This window comes from Micromys minutus (assembly GCF_963924665.1).
Source record: "Micromys minutus genome assembly, chromosome: 16".
Classification (NCBI taxonomy): domain Eukaryota; kingdom Metazoa; phylum Chordata; class Mammalia; order Rodentia; family Muridae; genus Micromys; species Micromys minutus.
The window spans coordinates 37,513,743-37,529,593 of NC_137985.1; the positions used below are offsets into that span (position 1 = coordinate 37,513,743).

The following is a 15,851-nucleotide window of genomic DNA, read 5'->3' on the forward strand; positions in this document are numbered from 1 at the left end:
GGTGGCCACCTCAAACAAATCTTCCTGCTTTCATAAGCTTTAATTTTGTTTTTTTATTTGTGTGTGTGTGTGTGTGTTTGCGTGCGCATATGTGAATGAGAAGAGAAGAAAAAGAGAGATGCAGAAGGTACAGTTGTTTCATAGAAGCCAGGAGGGTGTTGGATCTCCCCCACCCCCACCCAGAGCTGGAGTGGCTGTTGGCTTCCCTCACCCCCTCCACCCCGTCCCGCTGTCATGTGGTTGCTGGGAATTCAGTCACTGTCCTCTGGAAGATCGGGGAGTATCTGAACCTGCTGAGCCATCTCTCCAGCCCTTCTCTGCTTGTTCACTATCCTCTTTTTAAATGGCTTAAGCAGGATGAGTGGCAGAGCTTAGCTTGATTGACACTAAGAACTCCAGCAACACTATGCGGGCACACTTCTGCCTCTGAGTCTGGTGGCCAGGGGCCAACTGCAGTAGAAGGTAAACCAAACTAACCCTTTCTTGGAAGCACCAGACAAGGAAGTGGAGACCACGGAGAGTGGAAGACACGCAGCTTTTTAATAGCAGCAAGGTGGGCACACTTGTCCTTCGTAGCCTTGGAGCCGTTGATACCTGTGCATTTCAGAGACATGAGGCTGGGAAAAGCACCAGTGTGAGAACATTTTGTGGCCAGAGGTGAGAGTAAGGCAGGATGGGGAGCCACCCAGTACATCTGCCGGATGGTTGAACCCCCAGCATGGCAAACAATCAGAGGAGGAAGAGAAAAGACTAGTGGTGGCGTCACAGGGCAATTTGGCCACTGACATGCCATAGCCTTCATCCTTCTAGGCAAAGGGAGAGGTGACATGTTCCATATCCAAGTCCAACATCCATTCATCATATTTGACCTTGAGAATTCTAGGCTGGACTAGTTGGGCCTGAGGGCAGCACAGTTTTACCCATTGCTTGGGCTGCAGAACTGAAGGGGTCTTTCTGGAAGGAACTGTATAAGCTAGGAAGCCACAGAGGGAGCCAGTGGTCCCATAGCTGTCACAGCTGTCACTGTCTCAGTGTCCAGAGCTTCCCAGCTTCTCCAGAAGAGTCTTGACCTCGCTCTCCACTCGAAGAAGCTGAGCTTTGCGCCAAGGATTAAGGGTGGCACTTCGGCTATCTTCCAGATCACGGAGCAGCAGCTTGAGATGGCTCTGGACCCGGAACGGGTCCCAGCTGTTGAGGTTGCGCTGGATTTCACTAAGGATCACTGACCAGTACTCAGACACCGCTGTCCCCTCTGTCAGGGAGGCTACAACCCGGGCACCACCTTCGCCAGAGCCACCCAAATCCCGAAGAACCTGGCGGCCCTCTGAACTCAGATCATTGAAGTACAGGCTGGAGGAGAAAGAGATGGGAAGATTCATTCATCAGGGTTTTGAGAAGAAAGGCCCAAGGTGGAGAGACAGAAAGCAGGAAGCCTTATAACTCCCTTCAGGCTGCTGAATGGGAGGGGACAAGTGTAATAATCTGAAGATAAGGCTCGTGTGGTAGAGTGCTTAGCATGCACAGAACCCTGGGTTCACTCCCTAGCATCACGAAAAGAATCTGTAATAAGCCAGAGGCAGAGGTAGAAGCCAATGGAAACATTCAGTGTGACCAGAGACCCTGGGAGAAATGGCGGTAGGGTAAGGAACAGTCACAGAGGACTTGGGTTAGCTCAGCACTCAGCAAACCAGGATCACAAAGGGAATAAAGAGAATAGTTTCAGGTCCACAGCAACCCCTGAAGTAGGAAGAACATAATAAGGAAAGGTCATAAGCAGGGTTGAGGCCTGGGGACATGAGCAGGACTTACTGCAGCAGCTCCAGGGAAGGGTGTTCCCGAGCAGCCTTAGCCAAGGCCAGAGCCACTGTGTCACCAGCACCATTGTAGGCCACGTTCAGTTCCTGTAGTTGTTTGTTGCGGTCCAGCTGAGCAGCCAGCAGCTCCAGTCCCTCATCTCCAAGGTCAGTATGCAGTAGGGACAGGTGTGTCACTGAAGTGTTTCCTGCCAGACCGTCCATCAGCAAGCGCACCCCTGCTGCTGTCAGTGGGTTGTTGGACAGCCTAAAGGCCACAGGCAAAGCAAGGTTGGGGGGGATGGGGCATTGTAGATACCCAAACTGGGTGTTAAGACCTTAGCCAAAGGGGGCACATCTGGGTTGGAGAACAGTCTGAACACAGAAATGGAGCCCAGACAAAGGGACAGTGAAATGAGGAGTGGCTCCTGCCCAGGAGGAAGCGTGAAGGAAAGCAAATAGCCTCCCCCTGCCCTCTCTATTTCTCCAGCCTCCTGACCTTCCTTCCTACCTAGCTCACTCTTTGGTTCTATTAGTCCGATTATACCTTCCCTGACAGCCTCCCCAACCTTTGTTCCTCCCTCCTATCTGGTCTTTCTACCATCTCACTCCCCACCCCCTTTTCATTAAAAAAAACAAAACAAAACAAAACAAAACATTTACTTATTCTATGCATGTGTGCCTGTGGGAGTGAAGTGGGGGAAGGGAGGGGCTGCAGAGGTCAGAGGACACTTGTGGGAACTGGTTCTTTTCTTCCTTCCAACCAATATGTGAGCTCTGGGGATTAAATTCAATTTTTTCAGGCTTGGCACCAGACACTTTCACCTCCTGAACCATCTCACCAGAGGCTCCCTTCAACCCCTTTCTTCTTCTTCATTCACCTCTCCGGGTCCTCATAAAAACTGGGGCTCCCAGGCTTCTTGGTTCCTAGGAAATCAGCCAACTAGACCTTGGGAGCAACTAGAGAGTACCCAGCATTATGGTGAGTCTGCAGCGACCAGGGGTTCTGTTGCCAGGCAACTAGCCCAGGAATTACTGCAGCCTTCCTGTCCCCCAGGCTGCTGTTAGCCAGGAGAAAGGCTTTCTTAGCACCCACTATGGGTATCTTTCTTGTTCCTTTGTATTTATTTGTTTGTTAGCTTGAGACAGAGTTTCTTGTGTAGTCCTGGCTATACTGAATGTTGCTCTATAGACCAGGCCGACTTTGAACTCAGAGATCTCTGTGCCTCCCTAGTGCTGGGGTTAAGGTTGTGAGCCATCCCCTTGCTCCTTTCAGATGCTTGTGGTGGACCTGGGCAGGGAGCCAGCCAGGGCCCAGATAACCTCTTTCCTAATGCCAAGGCAGCTGCAATGCACACCATATCTGAGGCCATGGGAAGAGCCAGAGTCTCCCACCAGGCCTCTGCTATAGAACACTCACCGGAGAGTGGTAATCTGGCATTGGTCATGTAACAGCAGGTCTCGGAGGTCCCTACAGGCCTCGGGGCCCAGACTGTTGAGTTGTAACCTAGAAGGTGGCCAGAGATGGGAGGCAAGAAACCAAGAAATCGGGTGAGCATGGGGCCTTTCCATGGAGTATGCCTCCTCACCAGCCTGCTTCCTGCCATCCACACATCCTGTGTCCCCTGTTACTAAAGTCTCCTCTGCCCATGTCTTCTCCATCCCGCCCTGCTGTGGTCGCTTATATCAAGGGACATGGATTGGAGGTTTGTAGCTGTACTGCAGGAAGGGAGAGCCTTTGAGAGATGGAGCCTGGTTTGAGGATCAGGCAGGGTAGAAATCTGCACTTAGCATTCACTAGACTTGGAGGGATTTGGTGCCCAACACAGTGGGCAGTCTAAAGCAAAGCCTCTCTATGTGCCTTCAGAGCCTTCTTTGTACACAGCCGGGTCCTTCTCTGCTCCTCTGCCGTGTTGCAATGCAGCCTGAGAGAGCTTTACTAGAAGACAAATCCATGCATAGCCTTTTAGCTTCCAAAATGGTAAACTCCTCTCTCCTTTTCTTTTTCTCGAGTTAAGGCCTTATATAGCCCAGGCTGGCCCGGAATTCACTGTGTAGCTCATGCTGGACTCAAACGCACAGCACTGCTTCTGCCTGACAGACCTCTTTTCTTTAGAAAATAGCTAGCCTTAGGTGTTGCTATAGCAACAGAAAGCCATCTCACCTGTGTCCCCCCCTGGTTCTTCTTCATTCCTGTGGTCTCCCTAGTACCGTCTCTCTCCTGCTGCCCCTCCAACCCTTTCCTCCCCTCTTGCCTGTGCATAAGGATTAGTCCTCACCCCAGTTTCCGGGCACGCAGGAGGACAGGCATGAGAGTGTGTAGCCCAGCGGGGTCCAGCTGGCAGGAGGCCAAGTTCACCTCATCCAGGGGGTGCCTTCCACTTCCCAGTACAGAGGCTACCACGGTGCACTTGAGAGGTGTCATGCGCACACCTGCTAAATTGAGCTGGCGTAGAGAGCCCAGCACCTCAGCCGAGAAGCGCTGGTTCTGGAACTCATAGTGAAAGAAGAGATGGTCAAGAAGCTCCGAGGGGGGCAGCACCTGCCGACCCATCTTTCCCAGTTTTTTCTTGATCGCCTGGGCATTCTCCAGGGCATCGAGGTTCTTGATGGGACAACCAAGCTGAGCCAGCACCGCCCGGTTGTGGGCAGAGAGAAGTCCACCCATGAACATAGGGAAGAGCTCAAAGACTTCATCCTCAGGGGGTTCATCTGGGTGGCGCCGGGGGCCCTCCACACCCAGGATGCTGGCACCCATCTGATCCAGAACATCATCATTGTAGTAGTCTTCCTCTCGGAACATCTCCAGCACCATGGCCTGAGCCACTGCCTCCCGACTCTTACTCACCATGCGACCGAACACTCGAGGAACCACCTGGAAAAGAAGCATGGGAGAGGGTGTGGCCTTCCAAACATCCAATCAAGCCTCCAAGGTTCAGTTCAAGATTGACACAACCTCCGACTGTTCTAACCTTGGCGTCTCCCCTTGAACTCACAACACCACTTGCAGATTGGGCTACGTCCCCTCACTGGGACACCCTCCATGGCTTCCTACAACCTGTGAGGCAAAGTCCAAACATTTAGCCTGGAATATGAAACATTTCATAATCTAGCCCAAAACTGACTTTTCTAGGGTCATCTCTCAAACACTTGTCTCATGCATTCCAGATGTTAGGGATCTCTTCCTTTTGCCCAAGCACCAGTTCATTTCCCAGTCCTGGAGGTGGAGAGGAAGAATGAATACAGTTGTCCTTCCACAGAGAATTGGTTCTGGATCCTTCATAAATATCACATATGTGGGACTGGAGAGATGGCTTAGTGGTTAAGAGCACTGATTGTTTCTCCTCCAGAGGTCGTGAGTTCAATTCCCAGCATACACATGGTGGCTCATAACCATCTGTAATGGGATCTGATGCATGCCCTCTTCTGGTGTGACTGAAGACAGCTACAGTGTACCCATATACATCAACTAACTAACTAACTAAATCATTTTTAAAAATGATATCACATATGTCTGGGTGCCCAAGTCCCTTATGTAATCGAGTCAGTATTTGTGCATATAGTTTATGCACACCCTACTATATATTAAATAATCTCTGGACTACTTGAAATGCTTAATACAATGTAAATGCTAAGTGTAGAATGGCTATGTGGTAGCTATTTATGCTGGATAAACAGCACCATATCGTGTTGAAGAGGACCTGTGTATACCTGTTTAATACAGGTACTTTTTGACGGAGGGAGTGTTGAGGATTGAGCCCAAGGCTTCACGAATGTTAAGCACACGCTCAATCATAGAACCACACCCCACTCACTTTACATTCACTTTTGTTTTGATGATTTCATTTTTATTTTTAATATGTGCATGAGTGTTTTGCCTGTAGGTATGTATGTATGTGCACTATACCTGTGTCTGGTGCCTGTGGAGGTCAGAAGGGTACATTGGATCCTCTGGGACTAGAATTATAAATGGTCGTGAGCCACCACATGGGTACTGGGAATAGAGCCCAGGTCCTCTGAAAGAGTATGTGCTCTTAACCACTGAGCCATCCATCTCCCTGGCTCCTTGCATATCTTTTAAAGATTTTTTAAATTTTAATTAAATGTATGTATGTAGGTATTTGCACATGAGTGCAGGTACCTGAGATGGCCAAAGGACTCACCAAGGCTGGAGTTACAGGTGGTTGTGAGCCGCTTAACACTGGTGCTGGGAACTCTTAACTCCTCAGCCATCTCTCTAGCTCCCAAAAAAATCTTCTTTCAAATCTTTTCCTCTATTGAGATTTTGGTTTTGTTTTGTTTTTTGTTTTTGTTTTTTTATTATTATTAAAACAGCTCTTGTCAGAAGATGGAGAAGGATGCCTTTAATCTCAGGCAGATCTTTGAGATCAAGGTCAACCTGATCTACTACAGAGAAAGTTCCAGAACAGTCAGAACTAAAAAAAAAGAACTTAAAAAAAAAAAAAAAGACAGGTTCCTACTGTTGGAGTCCACATTAGCCTTGACCTCAAGGTCCCCCTGGTTTAACCTCCAGAGTACTAGTATTGCAGGCAGTTACCACTAGGCCCTGACAGTCAAATATTTTCTTGTTCCTGTTCTTCTCTTCTTCCTCCTCCTCTTCCTCCTTCTCCTATTGTCCTCTCTTAAGATGAGGTCTTGTGTCCCAGGCATAACCCAGGATCATTTTGTACCTGAAGATGACTGAGTTCCTCATCCTCCTGCCTCTGCCTCCCAAGTGCTAGGATTGCAAACCCACACTGCCACATCCGGCTCACATATTTGCAATCAGCCATGTGACAGATGCACAGAGATAGAACAACAGATGTAAGGCTTGGGCACTCAGTTGGAGACCAGACCCCATGTTATAAATGTATCAACCCTTCCAACATCCTGATCATCAAAGTGACCGTGATGATGTGGCTCCTGCCACTTCATGGTCCTCAGCTAAGGCTCCACCCTGCTCCCTGTGTTCCCTTCCTCCCAATTTTCCTTGCCCTCCTCACAGTGCTGGGGTTTCCCCCTCTTTCAGAGCCTTCAGGAGCTGCTTGCTAGAGTGCCTGCCACACCAATTTTCCTCTTGGGTAATCCTATAAAAAATAAGTTTAAATGCTCTTCCACAAGGCTTTCCTGACCACTCAAACCAGAGTTATCTATTTCTCTTAGAACAACAGAACTTCTCTGACAGGCACTCATCATTTTTCATTGCATAGGCACGTTGACTTTTGTGTTTGGTCTGTGAAATCAGAAAAGTCAAGAACTGGGAGCTGGAGAGATGGCTCATCGGTTAAGAGCACTAGCTGCTTTTTCCAAGGTCTTGAGTTCAATTCCCAGCAACCACATGGTGGCTCACAACCATCTGTAATGGGATCTGAAGCCCTCTTCTGGTCTGTCTGAAAACAGCCACATTGTACTCACATAAAATAACTAAATAAATAAATCTTTAAAAAAGAAAAGAATGCACATGTTAGAAAAGTCAGGAACCTTCAGAAACATCACTTGATTTCCCCACAAACCTAACACATCACCCAACACACAGCAGGGACTGAGATATTTGACAAAGAAATGAATTACAACTGCAGAGGTTTGCTATGTCCCCTCTCATCCTCACAAAGAAACAACAGTGTTTGATGGTACCTCCTCTGACCTCTGTTATTGTTCAGTTTTCAAATGTGAGGCTCTTGCCTTGGAAGTCATAGTACTCAACACTGATTCAGGGACAAGCCCAGAAACTGTCACCTTGTGAAAATGAGTTACTAGGACCATCATGGAGAGGGCTGAGGGTGTTGCTCAGTGGTTAAGCATTGGCCTGGCTTATGTAGGGTGCCCAATAGGAAGGAAAAGTTAGGTTCATGAACCTAACACTCTACAAGGATTATCTCCTACGAAGGTTTGAGGCATGATTTCAGGATAACAAAGGGCCCTCAATCCTACAGGGTACCAGAGTCTTCACTGATTCCATTCTCAAAGGTTTCCAGGCCTCAGCAGTGGCCATGACCTTTCTGTCTGAGGTGATGGCATGAGAGGGTCAGGCCACATAAGTTTGCTTTTATTTTTTATGATTATTACTCTCTGTGTGTGCATGTGTGTGCACATACACACGTACATGAATACACACATACATATATATGTGTGTGTGTGTGTGTGTGTGTCAGAGGACAACTCTGAGAAGTTAGTTGGTTTCTTATTGAAAAACAAAAATAATTTACTTTAGGGAGAAAAGTCCCACTATGTAGCCCTGGCTGGCCTATAATTCACTATGTAAAATAGACCAGACTAGTCTGAGATTCACAGAGATCAGCCTGCCTCTGCCTCTTGAGGGTCTGGATTAAAGGTATGAGCCATTATACTTGGTCCCCTCCTTCTACTTTTACGTGAATTCTGAGGGTCAAAGCCAGGCCACTAGGATTGAAAGGCAAGCCTCTTTACTCACTGAGACATTTTGCTAGTCCCTATTTTACATTTTACAAACAATGAAATGGCACTTACTACGTGCCAGACCCCCCAAGGATTCATTTGAGCTTTAAATGATGTCAATGAATAAATTCTGTTATTGCCCCATTTAATAGACATCTAGGGCAGAGCTTAAGTAACTTAATCAAGGTTACACAGCTAGTAGGTGGCAGAGCTTGGGACTTGAACTCAGATCTCTTGGTCACTGCATTTCTGTTCTTAATCTTCATACTTTGTTGCCTCAAAAAAAGGTAAAGGTCAGTTCTGTAGCACTAACCAGTGTTCTGCCTTCTCAAGACCTGATACCAAGATTAACTGGGGAAGAGTCACAAACCCTGAGTTCAAATCCCAGCTGTTCTTCTTGCTATGGGCATATTAGACAAGTTCATGTACCTAAATTTTCTCAACTCATTATTTTTTCCCGTGTGTGTAGATGCATGTTCCCAGGTGTGTGGGGATATGTGTGAGGGTGCGTGTGAACTCATGTGCCCAAAATTGATCCCAGGAATCATCCTCAATCATTCTTTCACTGTATTCTTTGGGGCAGGGTCCCTGAATCAGAACAAGAGCTTGCTATCTGGCTTGTTCTAGGGGAGCTGTGAGTTTCTCTGGGTTCTGGAGATCCACACCGAAATACTCAGACTTGTGATGCAAGGATTTTAGCAATGGCACCATCTCTCCAACCCCATTTCTTCAAGTTATAAAAGGGATCTCCAGATTGCCAGAATTGACTCGCAAACAGAGGACAAAGCATCTCAGGCATCTGGTAGACATCAGCGGAGCCTGGCAGCCCCCACATCCCTCAGGAACATCCCATATCCGCCCTGCTCACAGCATCGCCCTCAGTCCTGCTGGCTGGTTTCTAGAGTAGACCTTCACCCAGGATGGACCATCCTAAACCAATTACCTATGTCATTCATCCTCCCAGAACAGATGAATAAATGATATCTGCTTTATAACCCTGTCTCCGGCTATTGAGTTAGGATGAGTCATTGCTCCTCAGCCCTGCTCGCTTCTGAAGGAGCAGGCACAAGTGAGTTTCTGAGCATGGGGTTACTGGGCATGTAGCTCAGTGGTTAGAACAGTTGCCTATGATGTGTAAGGCCCTGGGCTCAATCTTCAACACTACCAAAAGGGGCAGAGGGGTGCGTGGGAGTTTCTGGGCTTGCAAATGAGACTGTACTGAATTCCTGTGCCTACCAATAGCAAAAGTTGGGAAAATTTAAAAAAAAAAATCCTTGTTAGGAATTTTTGTGAAATTGTTTCAAAAGTCCTCGTAACCTCAATTCCCTTCTTAGTCCCCAAGCCTTCCTGTGGCTTCTTTTCTCCCATTCCTTAGGCCTCAATCCCACTAAAAGCCAAATTCCCAGATTTCCATATATGCAAGAGATAGCCTTGACCCACTGGGAGAAGAGCAAGGATATATACAGGATCATCAGATCTTAGGATGACTAGCAAGGGGTGTGTGTGTGTGTGTTTCTTGGATAGTGTTGGGTAGTATTAGGTGTGTGTGTATCTGGGAGATGTATGTGCCTGCTGATGTGGTGTGTGTGTGTGTGTGTGTGTGTGCATGTGTGTGAGCCTATGTGTGTATCAATGGCAGGAATCATTACCTTGAGTAAGTTGAATAGCACAGGCAGAATCCGCAGGGGCAACAGCTTAGCCACAATGCTCAATACCAGGCTGACATCTTCCCCAACACGGCCCACAAATTCAAACACGTCTTTGCCCACCCGCTGCAGAGCTGTCTTGCGCAAGCCAAGCACGATGTAGAGGGCAGCCAGATATTCCTGCATGGCAGGCACAGTGAATACGAAGGTACCCAGGTGCCCTGGTTCCACACACGGGGCCAGGAAAAACCTCAGGGCATCTCGGCGGAAGATCTGGAGCAGTTGAAACTCCTCCTCTGTCTTGATGCCAGCTTCCAGGCAGCCACGAACATCCTCTTCGGAGAAGTAGGTCTTTCGGGATGATACCCCCTCATAAGCCAACTTGCCCATAGTCCGGGCTGCATAGGACATCAGGGATAAATTGGAGGGGTGGGTGCTGTCCAGTGTTTCCCCATTGAAGTTCAGACGTAGAAAGCTGGTGTAGATGCTTGTGAGAGTCTGACCAGCAGGTGTGGGAGCATGCAGGAAGTGCAAGGTAGCACAGACAAGCCAGCAATAGGAGGGTAGAAAGCAGGCAGCGGCAATCTGGTGGTGTCCCTCCAGGTTTCGGGACAGCATTTGAATCAGATTGTCCCGCTGTGCTGGTGTGACTGAGACACCTGCACCCCCAGCACCATACCCACAATCAGGCTGGTTAAGGCGGAGCTGGAAGTAGAGCTTCTGCAGGTTGGTATCAGAGAAGCCGCAGATTTCACCATAGCGGCCCACGTACTTGCTAGGGATACGGCCAATGGCGGAGGGCCGGGTGGTTACCAGAATGCTGGCCTGGGAAGGATATGATTAAAGGTTAAGAAAGAAACATCTGTGTCTCAAGAAACCTGATTGTCTCCAAGCATGAAGAGGAACATAGTTATTGACATTTTGACAAACAGTGCTGGGCACAGTGGCACATGCCTTTAGTCCCAGTACTTGAGAGGCAGAGACAGGTAGATCTCTGTGAGCTCCAGGCCTGCCAGAGTTACACAGTGAGAACCTGTGCAAAGGACTTAACAATATCAACTACTGATTATCTACTATGGCCCAGGGCACTTGATATGTGGTATCTCACTTAACCTGTATAGAACGAGGATAGAAGAACACACAAGTTTGGGTGGGAGAGTGACTTGCTCAGGGTCTCGCATTTAGGAAGGACCAAGGTGAACTAACCCAGGCGGTGTTGTCTTACAGAGCAACCATGTAGGCTAAGAAGGGAAAACTCCGGACTGGAGAGATGGTTCAGTGGTTAAGAGCACTGACTGCTCTTCCAGAGGTCCTGAGTTCAAATCCCAGCAACCACATGGCGGCTCACAACCATCTGTAATGGAATCTGATGTCCTCTTCTGGTGTGTCTGAAGACAGCTACAGTGGACTCATATACATTAAAAAAATAAAAATTTTAAAGAAGAATGTAAAATTCCCTACGGGGCAGGTTAAGGGACAGCAGTGACAGGGCGTGGCAGGGGGCAACCCACCTCAGGAAGCATGTATTTGCGCAGCAGGTTGACCATGATGGCAGCTGGTGCCCCCGGTTCCTCGGGGTCACTGCAAAGCCCTGTGCCTGCTAGCCGGAAGTCAAGGTTGAGGCGCTCTAAGCCATGGAGTACAAAGAGCAGGCGGGACCCGGCAGCAGTCATCAGGGGCAACACCTCCTTCAGGGGTGTGTAGCGCTGGGCCACAAGTTGGCACAAGGAAGCTGGGGTGGGGCCCAGGGATGACAGGTCCTCACAGGAGAAGGGGATGAGCAGCTCAAAGGCAGGCAGTCTCCCATAACACCAGTCTAAAACCATCTTGCGTACCAATGTGCTCTTGCCAGTACCCACAGTCCCATACAGTACCACTGTCTGCACACGGCGCCCACAGGCATCTGGGTCAAAGAGCTGAGACAGGGCCAGTGGAGGGAGCTCTGCCTGGGTTCGCTGATGCCCCGTGGCCAGCTCCGTGGATGGACGAAGCAGGTCATCTGGGGTGCTCTCTCGGATCACAGGGTCAACGTGAACTGTGTCTAGAGCAAAGGTTGGTCCAAACTGGCGCTCCTCTCTGGGCAGCCGGCTAAACCACTCAGTGAGGTTCCGGCGATGCCGTTGGATAGCTTCTGGGATGAGAAATCGAAGGACATTTGGTCAAGGCAAGGTCAGCGTAGGGAGACAACACAGAGAACTTAAGAGTTGCAGGAACCCATTATGGTATGAGCACATAGAACTAACTCCTTCATCCAATAGATTGCTCAGAAGGTTTAGAGCCCTATGACAGAAAATATGGATTCTTTGAACAAATTATGCTGAGCCTGGGCTGACTGGCTTCCTGACACCTGGCTACTGGACCCAAAGTTGTCTCAAGGAAGGGAGAGAATGTCTCTGACGGTGCTTTGTATGTGGTCCCTGTGCACAGCATAAGGGATGCTCAGATGACAAGAGGGTTGGGGGACAGGAGTGAGAGGCCACCAGTCGCTGACAGCGATGAATCCTCTGTGCCTGTCCTCATCTTCCTAGGCCCCTCTTCCCTCCACACCCATCCTTTACCAGCAGCAGAGACGCTCCTGAACAGCTGCCCATGCCTCCCTGGTTGGGGAGCACTGTCTGCTGAGTTTCCATGGTGACGGATAAAGGCCCTGAGAGCAAAGACAAGGGATGGTCTGAGGTTTGGAACTGCCGTGAACCCTGGCATGGGCTCAGTCCAGTCCAGTCTGTATTTTCTAAGATGAGGCCCAGACTCTTGCCCTTCCCAAGGACTGAGACCTGGCCCTTCCACCCCTAACTGTGCCTGCTTGAGACTCAGACTGGCCTCTGCCAGATTTATCCCATTCCCCATTATTATGTACCTACATGCTCTAAGCTAACTTCTTCCAGATCCTTGAAAGTTGTCCTGTACCCTTCCCACCCAAAGAAACCCAACCCTCTCTCCTAGGAGATCCTGACCATTCCCATCTCCCGAGCTATGTCTAGCTGTGTTCTGAGGCACACTCCCAGGTCTCACCTAGGAGGCCTAACGGGATGTACTCCTTTAAAGGGCCAGCTCGATTGGATCAGAAAGGAGATACGCTCATCTGCAGAGAGAAGGAAGAGGCAGCATCTGCAGACCCAGCCACATCTCCCCGCCTCTGGTGCACATCCCAACACTGACATCAACTCCCCCTCCTATTTGCTCTTGTAGTAGCATGTGCTATTCCTAAATATCAATTATTATATAATCTTCTATTTAGCCATATGATTATTTGATTATCATCCATTTCCCCCTTCATGAGAGCAGGGCTCACATCTGGTTTTGTTCACAATTATATATCAAAAACCTAACCCACAGTCTGGTACAGAGCCAACATGAAGCTAATGTCTTGGATGAAAAATTAGATTGAAACAGCTAGAAAGGGCCCAGCTTGGCTTGTCTAAGATGGGAAAAAGAGACTCTGGGAGGTGAGGGACATGTAGAAGGACACCAGCTACGGTGCCACACAGTTGGAACTGGTGAACCTGGTGTGTCAAAACAGAAACCTCAGCTTCCTGCTTACCTGATAGCTGGGGTGTTCTTCCCAGGCCAGAGCCCCAAGAGGTCCTGGGCAAATGGCAGCCCCACCTCATCCTAGGAAAACTGGAGCCTGGAACACTTAGAACCACTTTCTTTCCTGTTGCCCTGCAAAAAGAGAAGTGTGAATGGGCCTGGCAAATGGTTCAAGGGGCAAGAACTCCAGCTAACAAGCCTGAGGACCTGACTTCCACTCCAGGAACCTACAGGACAGAACTGCTCCCACACCCACCATAAACAAATACATAAATGTATAAAAGAAAAACTTAAGAACAAACAAAACACCAATAAGGTAAATTTTTAAAAAATAAGGTAAATTAAAAAAAAAGTGTTGTGAATGTATGGCCATCGAACCTCCCACATCACACACACATACACACACACATGTGCATACACACACATACACACATGTGCACACACACATACATACAGACACACACATACACATGGCAGGCACTCACACATACCTCCCCCTCCTCCAACCGTTACCCCTCGTATCTAAGAACGGACCATCTCCCAAGGGAGGCCCTTCCTCCTTTGTATAAAAGAAGCCTTTGAAGCCCTGGCCTGGCTTCTAGCTCTCCTCAGCAAGGATAATCCTAACCTGAGTGATTCTGTTTTATCTTCTACCAGCTCCTGCCTGGCACTGAAGTTTCACAGCTGCCTCTTCCCAGAGTTCCAGCCCAGTCGTCTGCTTTTAGGTTTTCTTTTTGCTTGGCTGCTAGCGAGCTCAGAGAGGAACCCTGTGCTCACTGGCAGGCCTCTTCTGAGCCTGGGTTCCCCCCCCACACTCATCCTTACTCATTTCCTTCTCCCTTTTTCGACACAGCCATCAGATCCTCTTAGCTGAGTTTTAATGACCGTACCACTTTATTGTCCCTCTGACTTTTATGCAAGGCTGGGATAAATAATAAATGAAGGTGTGAGTGAGCTTCCTGTTTGATACAAGGATGTGCTGCCTCTGCCTCACATCAGGGGGGGCAACCGGGCCTGTCAGCTCCCCGCCTCTGGTTATTTTGCCACAGAGCTCCCCCAAGCCCTGGCTCTCTATTCAAATCCTTCCCCTACAGCTAGCAGTGGTGGTCCCACAGATCTCTCCCTACTGCGGTTTGCCAGTGTCTTTATTCCATCATCTCAGATCTAACAGATCCTTCCAAACCTTACAAAACCTCATTTCCTCTGTGCCTCCACTGTTGGCCTATTCCACTCCCTCATGCCCTGCAGAAACCAGCTACCTCAACTCCTACTTGACAGCTATGAAACCCAGGCCTACACAAGCTATTTTTCCAGGTTTGCCCCCCCCCCGCCCGCCCATGCCGTGTCCCCCAGGACTACTATTGGATTCTTACTCCCACCTTGCTAACTTAGTCCCTATACTTTGGTTAGCATCTCCTTTATCAGAATCTCAGACACTAATACTCTTCGAAGGTACTGCTCTTGGTACTCTTTCCCAAGGAGTCTCTTCTGCCCGCCCTGAGTTCCCTGACATGCATGTGCCCCTATGCTGGCGTGACCTCCCTCACTGACGCTGGGGCTGAAGGGAGGGCAAACTTGGGAAGAGCCTGCATTGAACAACCTGCTTTACCACAGCTAGCCAGGGCAGGAGCTGGCTGAGGTGTTGAGTGGGCTAGAAACAGGAGTCTCGGGGGCTGGAGAAAGGTCCTAGACACCTGGCAAATCCCAGGATTGACATAAATCAGCTCCAGGTTCACTGAGTCAAGATAAGACCCGCAAGGTCTAGGATAATTCTCTAACCAAGCAGTTGTCATGGCACTAATCCAAAGAAGTGTGCAACAAGGTGAGGAGCTCCCCCACCAGACTGGGTCCCAAACAGCTTTCCCACTCCCACTTGGCTTCGGGGAGCAAAGTGAAGCTGCCAGTAGGCCCGTATTCAGCGCCCAAGCTCCAGCAAAACTCCAAGTGCCACTTGCCCGCTCCCGCGACCCAGCTGCCCGGCTCTTGCTTCCGGGGCCCAGCGCAGCCGTCCAGCCAGGGGCCGGAGGGGCGATCGACCCAGTTAGGCCTTTACCCAGGTTGCCTAGGCCCTGGTGCCCGTCGCCGCGGCCCAGAGAGAAGGAGGCCGGCGTCTCCCGCTGGCTCCCAGCTTCCCCGGCTCGTTCGGCACCGCGCGTCTAGCCCGTCTCCGCCCTCCAGCCAGCGCTCAGTCCGGCCCACTCTGGAACCCCGCCCGGCCTGGACACCCGAGCGCACTGAGCGGAGACCTGCAGTAGGGGGATCAAGGAAGCCGGCGCGGGGCGGGGATTCCGGCCCCACCCGGTCTTCCCAGGACCCAAGTTCCCGTACTGCCCCCTGCAGGTTCCCAAGCGTCAGGACCAGCCGATGACCTCATGCACCTCCAAGTCTGGACTTGTTGATAAAGCCCATTTTACAGACGAAGACACGGATGCGCGGAAGAGTAAATGACTCGCGCAGGTCGTCCCTG

The 15,851-nt window shown here is 49.6% G+C and overlaps 1 protein-coding gene across 4 annotated transcripts; it reads right to left on the minus strand.

The window, feature by feature from the left end:
• Nucleotides 1-297: 297 nt before the first annotated feature.
• Nucleotides 298-15,525, minus strand: NLRX1 (NLR family member X1). 4 transcript variants are annotated; one of them, XM_080930756.1, is made up of 10 exons: nt 15,438-15,513; nt 13,395-13,508; nt 12,866-12,935; nt 12,412-12,500; nt 11,365-11,984; nt 9,857-10,678; nt 4,073-4,668; nt 3,214-3,300; nt 1,810-2,061; nt 298-1,350 (listed from the first exon to the last, which is right to left on the minus strand). In XM_080930756.1, exons 2-10 carry the CDS (start codon nt 13,462-13,464, stop codon nt 1,029-1,031), a joined length of 2,928 nt encoding a protein of 975 aa, XP_080786882.1. In that variant the 5' UTR covers nt 13,465-13,508; nt 15,438-15,513; the 3' UTR covers nt 298-1,028. The 4 variants fall into 4 exon arrangements, with proteins under 4 accessions (XP_080786882.1, XP_080786883.1, XP_080786880.1 ...); XM_080930754.1 differs by having other exon boundaries at nt 299-1,350; nt 13,395-13,516; nt 15,438-15,525; XM_080930755.1 differs by lacking the exon at nt 15,438-15,513 and adding an exon at nt 14,013-14,119 and having other exon boundaries at nt 299-1,350; nt 13,395-13,516.
• Between the last annotated feature and the right edge of the window lie 326 nt (nt 15,526-15,851).